Below are 14,231 nucleotides of genomic sequence, written 5' to 3'. Positions count from 1 at the left end.
ATGCCAGTTCAGCTTGTTTAGCATGAAAGTCGCTTGTATAGGGTTCATACAGCCTGGGGTTACCATTGCAAGCCATATGAGGGCAGTCATGCAGCTGTCAAGAGTGCCTTGCTACTGCATGAGACATACTGTTGCATGATAGTGACTTGGTTTATCATGTCTCATACTTCGTACTTCATACTTCATACCTGTTGATGGTTGACAGAAACGGCCCACCCTGAGTCAGCAAGCAAAGCCAACCGCGGCTCGGGCCCACCGCCTAGTAGGCAGTCCCATACTCCCGTGTAGCCCATGTAAGGTAGTGAACGCCGCCCGCCAAACACTCGGAAGCTTCCCAAGTTCCTAGCCATCCCCTCAACAACAATTCCTCTTACGACACCGGAGCTGGTCTCATCATGGTGTCTGAAGAGGAGGGCATCAGCCCGCGCAAACGGCGGAAGATCGGCCCTCCTAAGGCAGCTCCATATGTTCTACGATCGCTGTTTGAGCAGGTTCCCTTGAATCCCGACGATAACGATGACGAAGTCCACATCACCACTGTTGAGTATTGGAGTAAGTGCTTTGGGGCCTGTGTCATTGAGAACCCCCATATTTTTCTCTAACTAATCTTCTACCAGATGACAATCTATACATTGGAACGTCTGCCGCCGAGATTCTCCACTTCGTCTGCCTTCCACCGGACCCCTCGGACAAGTCGAACGAACCCTCGTTTATCCTAGCTTCACGATTACCGATCCCCTTTGCCAACTCTACATCTACGGCGACCAAGCCACTTGGAATACAGCATATTCTCTTGTTACCAGCTGTCAACAAGGCTTGTGTCCTATGCAATGGGACTGTCACCTTCTACATGCTACCGGAGCTTAGTCCGGCTTTCGGGAATACCAAGGTCAACAATTGTTCCTGGATCGGAGGAGTGGATCTCAACACAGGCGCGGACGAGCAGAATGAGCAGGTGGTCATGATCGCGGCGCAGAATCGTACTATGCTGGTGAGAATCGGGGAGGAAGCTCGACGTATCAGGAACATCGAATTTCCTGGATGCCTAGTCGCGGCGCGCAGAGGGATCATCGCGTGTGCCGCAGATGCACACTCGTACTCCCTCGTTGATGTGGAGAACCAGCAGAAAATACAGCTGTTTCCCATCTCTTTCTCGAACCAGAATTTCGAACCCAACCAAGTCCACGATGTGTCGACAGCTCCGCCCTTGAAGTCGCCGACCTCTCCGTTCTTTGCCCATTCGCCCACCTCAGAGAGCCATCTGTTTGAAAGGAGCTTCAGCTCAAACACAAAATCTGGCTTGTTGCAACCACACGGACACAAGCGATCAAGCTCAGCCACCTCGGAGCTCACCCCGGAGTCGGGAACACCAAGACGCTCGCTGTCGAAAGAGCGCGCAGGGAGCGCATCTCCTAGACGAAGTATGGAGAACCCACCGCATGATCCAGAATCTAGCTCGGAAGAAAGGAAGCCACTTCCTCCTCTTCCAAAGCAGACGCAACTGAGGCCCCACATTCTATCGCCGACCCCGTCTGAATTTCTGCTTGTGAGGGGGACGGACGGGTCGGAGCCTGGAGTCGGCATGTTTGTTAACATCGACGGCGACGTGGTTCGTGGCACTATCACCTTTCACAAGTATCCGGAATCCATCGTCATCGATAAAGGCAACGAGAACAACATGATTCATTCGCCTGACAACACCCATGAAGAACTGCTGCTTGCAGTGATAGAGGCAGAAAAGGAAGGACAACGCCGCAAGTTCCTGGAGGTTCAACTCTGGGATGTTGATCCCGGGGAAGCGGACGAGCACAAAACGTGGGTTGAGATCCCGTCTTCAGACGTGCAGCCTACGCATGTGGGTCTCAGCCATACGATAAGTCCGAGTCAGCTGGAGATCACCGAGATGGGCAAGCTCTTGCGGATGGTGCGCTTGAAAACGCCGTCGCTGGCACCGCATGTGCCTGCTACCGATCCGAGAACGCAGGCGTCGATCGAACACCTACAAAAAGAAAAGGAGCTATTCGAGGGCCAGGAAGGGACTGGTGAGGCCGAGCGTGGCTGGGAAGTAGAGCGCAATGCCGAAGAAGCCAAGTTCGCGCGCGCCTTGGGCCAAACACAGAGCAGTCTTATCATGTGGAATGGTAATCAGATATGGCGGGTGGTGAGGAACCCGCTAACAACGCAGCTGGATGACGCCCTACAGAGCGCCCAAGTACCGGATACAGATGGGCGTAGTGTTCTCAAGCGGGATGCCATCACAGACGTCATCGACCTTGTTCAGGCTGCAGAGCCCAAATCCGAATCCGAATTTCTGGGCTTGAATTACCTGAAGCAGAAAGCCAGTCTGCTTCTGTTTGGTGACCTGATTCTCATGGATTCAGAACACAGGGATGAGGTCACTATAGACGCTACGGAGCGAGCTCTCATTGTGGGAAACCTGGACCCCCGCATTCCGCTCCTGTTGATCCCGATATTGCGACGAGAGGTCCTGCAGAGCCCGGAAGGGATCTGGATACACGCGGGCTTGGCGGAGATCACAGAGAGTTACGTGCAGCGGCTGGATAAGACTGCGGGCGGCGGGGCCTCGGACAGTGCCGTGCTGGATATGATCAAGAGGTTTCTGTTCTCCTGGCAGCAAAAGAGGGGTTACGGAAGTATCACCGATGAGACCTACGTGTTCGACAGCGTCGACGCGGCTTTCCTGCACTTGCTTCTGGAACAGGACGCACAACTCGCGCCTGCACAACGATCAGGCTCTCCGTTACGCATCGAACTGAACAGGCTTGTGGATAATTGGAAGGGCAATCTGGACCGCGCGGTGGCACTATTAGAACAATATCGACGACTGTTTGTTTTGAGCCGACTATACCAGAGCCAGAAGATGTCTCGCAATGTCCTGAAAACATGGCGCAGGATCATCGACGGTGAAGAAGATCTGGGCGGCGAAATCACGATTGCCGGTACGGAGGCACAGATGCGCCGGTACCTGGTCAAGATCAAAGACGTTCAACTGGTGGAAGAGTACGGGGCGTGGCTTGCCCAGCGCAATCCCAGCCTGGGCATACAAGTGTTCTCTGATGGCACGAGCAGAGTCAAGCTGGAAACTGCCGATGTTGTGGCTCTGCTCAAGCAGCAAGCGCCTAATGCCGTCCAAGCATACTTGGAACACCTGGTCTTTGCCAGAAACGTGAGTAGCGCTGCCCGTATTCTCGACTAAGCTTTCTCTGACTAATTATCCTCCAGCTCACCCAATATGCGGATGACCTGCTGGCATACTACCTCGATTCCGTCCTCTCTGTATTGGAGACGTCGCCGTCAGCACGGGCTTCTCTGTCCGAATCCTACTCCACCTACCGCGCTCTGAGCGCTCCGAAGCCGACCTACATGAACTTCATCACGGTGAATACTCCCTCAGAACCATGGTGGCAATCCCGCCTTCGGCTCCTCCAGCTCCTCGGCGGCGGCAGCACCGGAGGCAGCCAGTTCACCTCGATGCCGTCGCGCACCTTCACCTTTTCCATCCCTGCCGTCCTGGCCCGGATCGAACCTTTCCAGAACGAGCTCGTCTCGGAATCCATCATTCTCGACGGTCTTCAGGGCCGCCACCGCGAAGCTCTTCATCTCCTCACGCACGGCCTCGGCGACTACGATTCCGCCATCCGATACTGTCTCTTCGGCGGCCCGCAGGCCACCAGCAGCTCGTCGTCGTTCGCGGACCGAACACAGCAGAGCGAGCTCTTCCGGTGCTTGTTGGATGAGTTCCTGAAGATCCAGGATTCGTCGGAGCGCATCGAGCGGACTAGCGATCTTCTGGGCCGGTTCGCGGCGTGGTTCGACGTCGGAGAGGTTCTGCGGATCATCCCGGACGAGTGGAGCGTCGATATCCTGGGCGGGTTCCTGGCGCACGTGTTCCGGGTGCTGGTGGCGGAGGGCCGCGAGGTGCGGATCGAGCGAGCGCTGAGCGCGGGGTTGAACCTACGGGTGGGGACCGAGTATATCGAGGGGGTGGAGAAGGTGGGCGCCTGGGTCGAGGATGGACATGGGTTGCGGCGGCTGAAGGATCGACCAGTGGTTCGGGAGGAGACCGAGGAGTTCGGGGATATTGTGGAAGCCGATAGCTGATGATGATGATGACGACGATGTTTGTTGTATATATGACTTGTATATAGCTATGCCAGAGCCATGAAGCCTTGTACCGTTCACGCTTTGCATCCAGATCTGGTGGTAATGAATGGAAGATGTGGCATTTTGGTCGACATATCAACAATGCGCATAACCCTAATACATAGATAGAGTGAGGCTTCCCGGGGGAGAACCCCCAGATCCCCCTTCTTTTCAACGTCCCAGCAACCTCAATCCCAAGTGCTGGAGCAATATACCGTTCCGGGGGAGAACCCCCGGATTCCCCTTCTTTTCAGCTCCCCAGTAACCTCAACCACAAACCTCAGGATATGAAAGTGCCTACAACTCCAAAAGATCATGCAACTCCCCCCAAACCACCTGCTCCCCCTCCCCATCCTCCTCCCTCCCATCAGACTCAGAACCTCCATCCACCAAACCCCGCAACCTGCCCACCAACTCCTCAACCGCCATCTCCCCCTCCCCATCTCCATCCCCAAACTCACCCCCCTCACCCCCATCACACCTAGGCACAATCACAGAACGAGTAAGAACATGGCCCACCCCATCCCGCACCACCAAATCCCTAACCCCCACCCGCACCCCAGAAACAGTAACGCCGCCCCACGGCCCCAAATTCGCCACCTCAACGCCCACCGTGCGCCCGTCTAGCATCGTCTCCAAATCAAAATGCTTGAGCCCATGCACCGCCTCGATCTCTCCAGAAGTTGTATACTCCACATCCGAGTAGAGCGTACGCCGCGGCACGAGATGATACTCCAGCAGCGCACGGAGGTACGGCGTCCCGTGCTCCGAGAACAGGAACGCGTTGGCCTTGTACCCCAGTCTGCTGAAGGCGCGGTTCGTCGGGAGGAAGTATGTTCCCCCCTGCCCTGTACCTGTACCTGTTCCATGGGATCTGGGGTCCGGGTCCCCGGGTTTGGGATGGGGATGGGGATGGGGATGGGTATGGTTCAGTCGGGCCGCGAGACCCGTGCGGTGGAGGGCGAGCGCCAGGGTGCTGAATTGCGTGGGCACGATGGTGGCCAGCGTCAGCAGCGACGGCGGCGGGAGCAGGATCGCGTCGATCGTGTACAGCGCCCCGTTGGCGGCGCGTTTCTCCGTCGCCAGGATCCGGCTGTAGTGGTTCAGCGTCGGGCCGTGCAGCGTCGTGCTGATGCTCAGGCGCTGCGGGAGCGAGGAGTCCCTTCTCTCCTCGTCGTTTTGGGGTGAGCTGGCGCTGCTGCGGCCGGGGGCCGGGGGCTTAGGGCTGAGCTGCGGCTCCGTCAGCAGGGTGGGCAGCGTGTGCGCGTGGAAGAGCTCCGCCGGGCTGTACACCGCCGACACGAGGTGGTATTTCAGTACCGCGCGGATGAGTTCGCGCGGTGGTTTGTGATGGTGGTGGTGGTGGTCGTCGTCGTCGTCGTCGTCATCGTGACGGTGTTTGTCGTGGTGGTGATGCGGGATTTTGGCAAACGCTTCGTCGGTGGGCGCGAAGAGGGTGAGGTTGGCGGCCGTGCGGTTCAGCAGCTCCACCAGGTGCGAGTCGTCGTGCACGATGCGGGCTAGGATGGTGGTGTGAGGGCTCTCGGAGATCAGATCGTACAGCGACTTGTTGGAGGGCGGGTGCTGCGGGTACGGCGGCGGAGACGGCCGGCGGAAGGGCGGAGGAGGTGGAGGTGACACTTGCTGTTCCTCCGGGGGGTGGGTCTCGTCTGCTAACTCGTCGATCCACGAGGTGATCTGCTGCACGGGCGAGTAGGTTTCCACCGCGGACGAGAGGCGCGAAAGGATGTCGAATAGATGGTGGTCGTGCGTCTCTTGCTCCTGCTCCTCTTGCAGGTCTGGCTTCGGTTCGTGGAGGATCGCCTGCTGCTTGGGGGGGATTAGAAAGGCGGATGTCAGCGGAAGGGCCGCGACGGCCCAGTATTGCAGATGCTTCATTGTGGTCTCATGCGGAGATGGGCCATGAGTGTGTATCTACATGATGGAAAGAAAGATTCGTAAGACGAGAGGGGTGGGCGATGTTATACTGGACGAGATTCGAATATACTTCCGACCAGCTGCGTCTAGACCGGGCGGTCACCCCCCAAACTGGAATCATCGTCATCATCCCCATCCCTGCCGTGATGTCATGATATGTCACTCGGTAACTTAGAGGTCGTGAATTTCATTGATCTTTCTTTCTAATCACTCATGTTGCTGCATCATGGCCTATGACTTGACCAGTGCATGCCAGCTCATTTTCAGGTACAGTCACTGCTCGAAGCACAAAGCACAAAGCACAAAGCACAGCTGGTATACCCTTTCATCTGCTTTCGTAAATGGGATGACTCCTCGACTAGTCTCGACCAGATCTCCACTGGGATTACTCGGCGTTAGGTAGCCGGGCATCAAGGCCATCAACCTCAGCCGTCATGTCACAAGCCATAGCCGATGCTCTTTAAATCACAATACATGGAATCCCACCCACGGAACCCTTACTCCTCCGGCTGCACGAACGGATTGGCGATCTCCTCGCTGCCATCGGCCGGGGAGATCAACACAATGAGCGTACCACGGGCCACGATCAACCCCAGCGAGCGCGTGGTCTCGTTGCCCTCGTCATCTGTGCCCCCCTCCCATTAGTCAAAGCTGGCATCGAGAGCTAGAGAGCAATAAAGCAACCTACCGCGCATGCCTTCCTTCACATCGTCCAGAACCAAGTTCATCAATTGGTCGTAGCCCTTCAGGATACCAGTGACTGGGGACGGGATGTTAGTTCGTCATCGACAGGGATGCTGACAAAGCTGACAACAAGGATAACTCACCCTCACGGCCGCCATTGAACTTGACGCGCACCTCCTTGTCCATGTACTTGTTCAGATCCAGGATGTTCTCCTTCTTGGGCTTCTCTTGCTGCTGCTGCTGCTGGTCGCGGTGCTCGCGGTGGGCACCGCCACCTGCACCGCCACCGCGGCCCTGCCCGCCACGGCCGCCAGACCGGTCACCGTAACCTCCGCCGCGGCCGCGACCTCCTCGGAATGAGCCTCGTTCGGACATGGCTTGGCTGTGTTGGGGGGGAAAGATCAATTGAATTGCGTGAAGAGGGGCTAATGTATACTGGACTGATCGTGTGTCCAATTAAAGCGGCGTGGATTAGATAATGATGCACGTGCCGTAACCTCCGTTGTAACTTGGAACTTAAGCTACTAACTCAATGAGAGAGGGGGAAGGGGAGACCTCGGAGGGAGGGGAGGGGCAGCACCAGGGAATGGAGACGTTGGGATTTGAGAGGTGGAAAGACGGTCTCAATCGGTTGGAGTAACCCGGAGTGGGAGAAATTTTTCGACCCGATAAGGCGAGGGGGGGAGGAAAGGGGCGGAATGGGAAGATCGATGGTGATTGAAGCAACAAAGGTGATATCAGTATGAGGGATTTTCCATCCGCAAAAGTGGTTGCAGCCGCGACGGAGTAACTCCACCAGTTGTCGGTTCCCGGGCGGTGGTGCGTACACAGTATGCTTTTCCATGTTGCGAATCGATCGATGCCTACCATTTTCTTTCCCGTGGCTTTCCCGCTCGACTCCCACCGCCCACACCCTTTCACCGCCTTTACATCCGCCTTTACATCCGCCTTTACATCCTTTGGGGAAGGAAGGGTCGGAGTATATACGGAGTACTCATTGTCCGACAGGATGGAGAAGATTGTGTCTCTATACCCTTGATGAATATTTAATTTGTACGCAGCTGTCTTGTTGGAGGACTCATTGTTTTTACATCATATCTCGGAATTTCCTTGGTCGAGGACCAGTACTTGTATACTTACGGCTATATAAATAAACATCGGCGGCATAAGCTCAAGGTCACAATGGACTATCAGCGCACACCCCTGGGCAACTCTGATTCTGATCTACCCACATCGACTGAATCCTGATCACTAACAGAAACAGCACACAGCTGAAGCATCGAAATACCAACGTCGCTGCTAAGAAGTACCAGATGGTGGAAGAGTAAAAGACGGTGTTGGTCACACCGTGGACACTGACAATACCTGACCCATCGCTGACCACCGGCCCGGTCTAGCGTGGGGATGGGATATCTCTGTGGCTGGAACACCGGTCAGTCGGATGGATATCGGCCTGGCCAACCTCGACTCCAGGCTCATTAGGCACCAGTTTCCAGGTCAGACCCATGCGTGCGTCTATGGTGTACCGTAACTGCACACCTTGCAGCTCCATCAATACCCGCCCGTCTCCTTTCCGTCAACCTGCAACCAAGATGGGAGCACGAAGACTGGTGGTACGGAGTCCGTGGATTGGCACACGGGGAAAATTCGACGATCCTCCTCCTGCCTGGCGGAGCGCGCCTGTAGCAGCACATGGGACGAGACAGTCGAGCTATTCGGTGGTGATCGGTCAGTTAGTGAGGGAAGGACGGGGACGGACCGTTCGCTTGTTCGTTCGTTCCCCCCTATGATGACATCAAATCCTGAGACAGGATCCAACCGCCCGACAACGTGTCTGTACTCTTTTCCTGTAGCCATCGTGGTACTTTCGTTCCTGAGGGTCCGTCCGCAAGGGGGCGAAACCGATGCACCCTCGCGCAGTGGGCTTGTGGATAAGCATCGTCAATGGTGGTGGCCATTGTCACGATGGTATCGAATTGATTCGCCTGTATTGGTCATGACCGTGACGGGTTACGGCTCATCCGAATGGACAGCGGAAGAGCCCGGCGGGACTCCGCCCCTGCCTGTTTCTTACGCATCCACCAGTAGGACACCCGACGATAAGAAAATTGGGGATGGATGGACATGGATGGACATGGATGGACAATGGACTGACTCTTGTGCTATTGGGGATTAAGGGCGAGTGTGTCCAGGGAGTACTGTACACTCTACTACAGTACATACTGAGTAGGTCAATGGTTGCGGAAGATCGGAAGAGAGCGCGTGCGAAAGAAAGATAATAATAACCATAACCAGCTGAGTGACTGGAGCAGGTGACTTTCCGGGCTCGCCCGTTCCGCCATCCCCTCTGCTTCAATTCCTCCTCCTCCTCCTCCGTCTGTCTGTCCGTCCGTCGGTCTTCTATTCTTATCCACTCAAGGCTCTTTCTTTTATCCACCCCCCTCTTCTCCCCCTGCGGTGATTATCTGCGAACCAACAACCCGCTTGTCGGACCAGCCGGCCAACAAGTAACCAAATGGGTTGAACCCCAAATCTCTTCCACTTGTTCATTCTTTTAAGTGCGTGGTTCGTTCAACTTGCCCGCTCTCCGACCTTCCTGTTTCTGTTAGTACGGCTCCGTCAGTGCTTCTCTTTCTCTCGCGATTGTCGCGTTCTCCTCTCCCTCTCCGTCGGCTCCTCTTTTCCTCTCCTCCTCCCTCTCTCCTCCCTTATCCTTTACCCAACTTTTCCTGTCCTCTCTTCCACTACTTTCTTCTTTACTTTCCGCGCAACCCATTTCTTTTCCATCCCTTCCTACTTCCTGCTTGTCCCACCCCCACTCATCCCATCCCATCCCATCCCATCCCATCCCGGTTTGCATCGGCTGGGGGTTATCGCGATTACCTAACTTGAACGCAGTACGCGCTGCCCAGTGGCTGATTGGGAGCCCGCACTCTGGAGCCTTATGCTCCGCCATCGGCAGCCTGTCTTTCGCCAGCGTTCCCATTACTCATTCCCTCAATAATCCCTTTTCTCTCCTCTCGCTCCGTCGCTTTCCCTTTCCCTTCCCCGCCTTGCCTTTTTTCTTCTGTGACTACCGCTATAGTCGCGATCCTAGGACCTCTTCCCTCCTCTCCCCTCTCCCCCCTCTCCCCTCCCTTCTCTCTCTTCCCTCCTCACCACCCTTCCCCTCCTCTCCTTTCCGCCCCTTCTTATCATCATTATGGAGTCTCGACCTGCGACGGCTGAGCCGTCCAGTAAGCGGCCGCGATCGCCGTCCGGCGACTTTCCTCCTATCGCATCCAAAGTTCCCAAGCCTTCCAATCACCTGCAGATCAACTACCTGGCCCGTCAGTATCCGGACAATCTGCCTCTGGTGTCCGTCGAGGATACCATGCCTTCAATCATTCACTTGATTGGAGAATATGACGGCGTTTTGCACCGACACGAGAGTATTGCTGGCAATCTGGGCGCTTGTCCATTAGGCCCCATTCTGATTAAGCGCTTCGAGCGCCTCTTCGACGGACCGCCTCGCGTGCTCAAGTCCCATGGCAAGGATTCCCCCAACGTCACCTGGCTGGACGTGGTGGAATTCGCCAAAAACAAACCGGAACAGTTTAACCTGGAGAAGTCTCGCAATGGCGTGCGCGTCTGTCAATTCTACACCAAACAGTGTCGCGTGGAGATCAGCGAGGAGGATTTCGTCCTGATTGCATCAGGCATGCCGCAGAAGATGATTCCTCCTCAGCCGATCATCGAAGACGAAGAGAAGGAACTTGGCGCGCTTGAGATACTGGAGAAGAACCTCCAGCAGATCATCCAGGTGGCCGACCAAGGTGAGCTCATCCCAGACGCCTACGCATTTACACGAAAGATGAGATCAACTGACGGGTTGCATTTTAGTATCCGCGCGAGCCCGACAACTCAACCATCGCCTGAAGAACCGGAGGACGGCGATCGTGACCCGTCGAGAAAACGACATGTCCCTTCATTCGCAACGACAACCGCAACATCGCTCGATAAGTCCTGCGTGGCGCGAGGCGAACGGACATGGACTACCAGCCCTCAATGGCAGCGCTCCGGTGAGCGCGCACTCTCCATCCACTGGTTTTGTGGCGGTCAATGCCGGCCGGCCCGGCGCCGGCGAAGCTGCCGTGGAGGAGAACTCGCTCTCGTCGCAGTTTATGTTTTCGCACTCGAACACGGACAACGTCACAATTATCAACGGCACCTCTATCAAAGGAGCGTCCCCGACCACGCGCGCCGAGCTAATGAAGAAGTTCTTCACTACGCAAGACCGGCAGTCCCGGTCTTACGAGGAAGGGCCTGACTCGTCAGTCCGACAGTCATCACGCCCGCGCCCGCGAGCGTCGGACGCGTCGGAGTACAACATGTATACTCCGGCCCCCACCACCGTCGCCATCCCGAGTACGCCGTCGTCGTTGCTACCACCGCCCAAGTCCCACCACCATGATAAGGATGACGGGGGCCCGCACAAACTGGAGATGGTGGCCCGCATGGAGGAGCTGCAGCGTGGAGAACGGATTATGCCCCCCTGTGATCGGTGTCGCCGTCTTCATATGGACTGTTTGAAGAACCTGACGGCCTGTATGGGATGTACGAAGAAGCACGCCAAGTGTTCTTGGAAGGACGTGAAGGAAGACGAGCTGCGGGAGACGCGGGTGGACCGCAGCTCCCGGGAGCGGATGGAGGAAGGGCCAGCCAAGGAGGCCTCGGCGACCGCCATGGCACCCTCTGCGGTGCAAGCGCCCCCATCCGCGGCGCAGACTCCGGTCTCCGAGCCGACGATGATGGACGTGGATCGACCGCACGCCCATGATCATGTCGACTTCAGTACGCGACGAGAGTCGGCCCCAACCGCGACGGCTGGTCCGGCCGTGGGAACGCCTTTCAAGAGAGACCTCTCCCCTCGTCGCGCGATGAGCGAAATCCAGGGGAGCAACGTGATGACGCACGACCGACGCATCAGCATGCATCGACATGCTGACGCGGCGCAGGATGACGACGCCCCGGATGCCAATTCGCGCCTCATGCAGGCGATCTTGGACACGGTGGACCACCACGCGCGGGTGGCCGCTGCCGCCAAGGAGGGGCATGAAGTTAGCAACGAACGGGAGCGAGAACGAGAACGCGAGCGTGAGCGCGAGCGCGAGCAGGAGCGTGACCGGGAACGGAAGTTGGTGCGAGCATAGTGTATATTTCGTTGGCGGGATGACCCGGCGCGCCTTGGAGTTTTGTGTCTCTTTTTATGTGGATTCTGGTTTCTGTGTGTACTGTTGAGCGAGTCTGGCAGATATCCCGGTTGTTTGTGGTATGATGCATATTAAGAAGTGTTGAATCTGGCTTGGGTTATTCGTTAAGCTGTAGTGCAGTGGATGGAGTACGGAGTACTTAATCATAGATGATCCATGATCGCTTGAGGTCATTCCCGAAGCGGATGAAGAACTGCCGACGGTTGATCCGCTGGGGGAAGACCCACAGTGGCCACGCGCAGTACTATGCGGTCCCAAGGCAAGCCTCAATACATCGTCGTAGTCAGTATTGGCGGATCGACTATCTTGTAACAACCGGCAGTAGGGCAATCATCGAGAGATCTCGTTCGATTTTATCAGATGCGGAGTTGAACGGCGCAGCGCGGGGATCGCATGCCTCCGTTTACCGTTACTGATCCCCCCACAACTGATCGGATGGGTCGGGGGCGGAGGAAGGAGGGCAGAGGGCAGAGTCTAGCCGGACCCATCGGATGCCCATGACCAGAAGAATCAGAATATCCAATTGTTGCTGCATAGTGCAGGAGGATGAGGCCGGCAATACGGAAATAGCAATAGCCGGAGCAGCTGAGTTGATGCTGACCGATGGAGCGGGCAGGGCGAATTGGCCAGTCAGCAGTGAGTTGTTAACTTGCTTATTGAATTTCCCCCCCGCCAGAATGTGGGGAAAGAAAATCCACCCCGCGGAGGGTACGGACAGTATCTATTACTTATTTGTATATAGACTTCCCCCGACCCAGCCAGCCCATACGTTTTCTTCTACTCTTTACTTATCCCCTCCTCTCTTCTCCAAATACCCTCCAAGTGAAGCAAACGCACTCTGAAGTCAACAGCCAACAGCCAACAGCCAACAGCCAACAAAATGGATCCCTCCCTCGTCAAAATCCCCGCCATGAAAGATCTCACGATCGACAACATCACGGAAAACGTGATCCGCATCAACTCGCTGTGCCCGGACGAGCGCATGAAGTACATCCTGGAGCGGCTGGTGACGCACCTGCACGACTTCGCGCGCGAGACGCGCCTCAGCACGGAGGAATGGATGACGGGGCTGCGGTTCTTGACCGAGGTGGGCCAGATCTGTACGGACGTGCGACAGGTAAGTGTCTCCCCCCCCCACCAGGGCATCGCACACTCCCCGACCCTAACCAAAGCAAGGAATTCATCCTCCTCTCCGACATCCTGGGCCTTTCTTTACTTGTCGACAGCATCGACCACCCCAAACCCGCCGGCAGCACCGAAGGCACCGTCCTGGGCCCGTTCCACACCCACGAAGCCGCGGAGCTCGCCCCCGGCGCATCGATGTCCCATGACCCCAACGGCCAACCCCTCCTGGTCGTCTGCACCATCCGAGACACGGCCGGCCGGCCGGTCCGGGACGCGAAGATCGACATCTGGGAAACCGACAGCACCGGCCACTACGACGTGCAGTACCCGGACCACGACGGGCCCGACGGCCGCTGCATCATGCGCAGCGACGCGGACGGCGTGTTCTGGTTCCATGCCATCACGCCGGTGCCGTACCCCATCCCGCACGACGGGCCGGTCGGCAGACTCCTCAAGGTGCTGGGCAGACATCCGTATCGCCCGAGTCATATGCATTTCATGTTTGAGAAGGAGGGGTTCGATCATTTGATTACGTATGTGCCTCCCTTTTTTTTTGCTTGATGCGGTGGATGAGTTTGTTGGGATAGCTTGGCCTTTTTTTTTTCGGGTTGTGGCGGGAGATCACGCTAATCTGACGGGGGGACTGCGCGGTGCACAGAGCCCTCTACCTCCGCCACGACCCCTACGAGACCTCCGACGCCGTCTTCGGCGTCAAGGACTCGCTCGTCGTCGACATCGGCACCGCCGGCCCGCACTACGCCGCCAAGTACCACGTCCCCGAGGACCACGCCCTGCTCACCTACGACTTTGTGCTGGTCTCCGACGCGGAGACGAGTGCGTTGCGCGCGCGCAACTCCAAGGAGGCGCTCGATCGGCTGGGCCGGAAGGTCCGGATTGTGAATGGGTTGCCGGTGCCGGATTTGGATTGATTGGGCTTTGAATTTTTGGAGGGGAGGGGAAGGGGGAGAGGGGTTGGAATTGCTTTCAAGGGCTGGGTTGGTTTGGGTTGGATTCATTGTATATACTCTTTTGTGTGTTTGTTATGGATTTGGTCTTGGTTATGTTTGG

General features: G+C 56.7%; 5 protein-coding genes across 5 annotated transcripts; 3 read left to right on the top strand and 2 right to left on the bottom strand.

Annotated features, from left to right (window-relative positions):
• The first annotated feature begins 321 nt into the window (after positions 1 to 321).
• On the top strand, positions 322 to 4,185 carry BO86DRAFT_410507 (putative TGF beta receptor associated protein 1). Its single transcript, XM_025674506.1, has 3 exons — positions 322 to 552; positions 618 to 3,187; positions 3,244 to 4,185. Exons 1-3 carry the CDS (start codon positions 396 to 398, stop codon positions 4,120 to 4,122), a joined length of 3,606 nt encoding a protein of 1,201 aa, XP_025526853.1. The 5' UTR covers positions 322 to 395; the 3' UTR covers positions 4,123 to 4,185.
• Positions 4,186 to 4,518: 333 nt separating this feature from the next.
• On the bottom strand, positions 4,519 to 5,754 carry BO86DRAFT_285364 (FAS1 domain-containing protein; the record flags this gene model as incomplete). The annotated part of the gene is made up of 1 exon (XM_025667355.1): positions 4,519 to 5,754. A coding segment is annotated over one exon (1,236 nt), but the record flags the coding sequence as incomplete, so codon positions are not given.
• Positions 5,755 to 6,265: 511 nt separating this feature from the next.
• BO86DRAFT_389922 (putative small nuclear ribonucleoprotein (LSM7)) lies at positions 6,266 to 7,618 on the bottom strand. Its single transcript, XM_025672258.1, has 3 exons — positions 6,930 to 7,618; positions 6,791 to 6,862; positions 6,266 to 6,727 (listed from the first exon to the last, which is right to left on the bottom strand). Exons 1-3 carry the CDS (start codon positions 7,159 to 7,161, stop codon positions 6,600 to 6,602), a joined length of 432 nt encoding a protein of 143 aa, XP_025526851.1. The 5' UTR covers positions 7,162 to 7,618; the 3' UTR covers positions 6,266 to 6,599.
• Positions 7,619 to 9,988: 2,370 nt separating this feature from the next.
• Positions 9,989 to 11,978, top strand: BO86DRAFT_380011 (Zn(II)2Cys6 transcription factor domain-containing protein; the record flags this gene model as incomplete). The annotated part of the gene is made up of 2 exons (XM_025670699.1): positions 9,989 to 10,601; positions 10,669 to 11,978. The coding sequence occupies 2 exons, from the start codon at positions 9,989 to 9,991 to the stop codon at positions 11,976 to 11,978; spliced, it is 1,923 nt and encodes a 640-aa protein (XP_025526850.1).
• Positions 11,979 to 12,749: 771 nt separating this feature from the next.
• Positions 12,750 to 14,097, top strand: BO86DRAFT_363904 (intradiol ring-cleavage dioxygenase). Its single transcript, XM_025669990.1, has 3 exons — positions 12,750 to 13,155; positions 13,215 to 13,696; positions 13,822 to 14,097. Exons 1-3 carry the CDS (start codon positions 12,919 to 12,921, stop codon positions 14,090 to 14,092), a joined length of 990 nt encoding a protein of 329 aa, XP_025526849.1. The 5' UTR covers positions 12,750 to 12,918; the 3' UTR covers positions 14,093 to 14,097.
• Positions 14,098 to 14,231: the final 134 nt, after the last annotated feature.

This window comes from Aspergillus japonicus, assembly GCF_003184785.1.
Source record: "Aspergillus japonicus CBS 114.51 unplaced genomic scaffold BO86scaffold_30, whole genome shotgun sequence".
In the NCBI taxonomy this organism is placed as follows: domain Eukaryota; kingdom Fungi; phylum Ascomycota; class Eurotiomycetes; order Eurotiales; family Aspergillaceae; genus Aspergillus; species Aspergillus japonicus.
The sequence above is the reverse complement of the archived record's forward strand: the minus strand, read 5'-3'. Positions and strand labels throughout refer to the sequence as shown.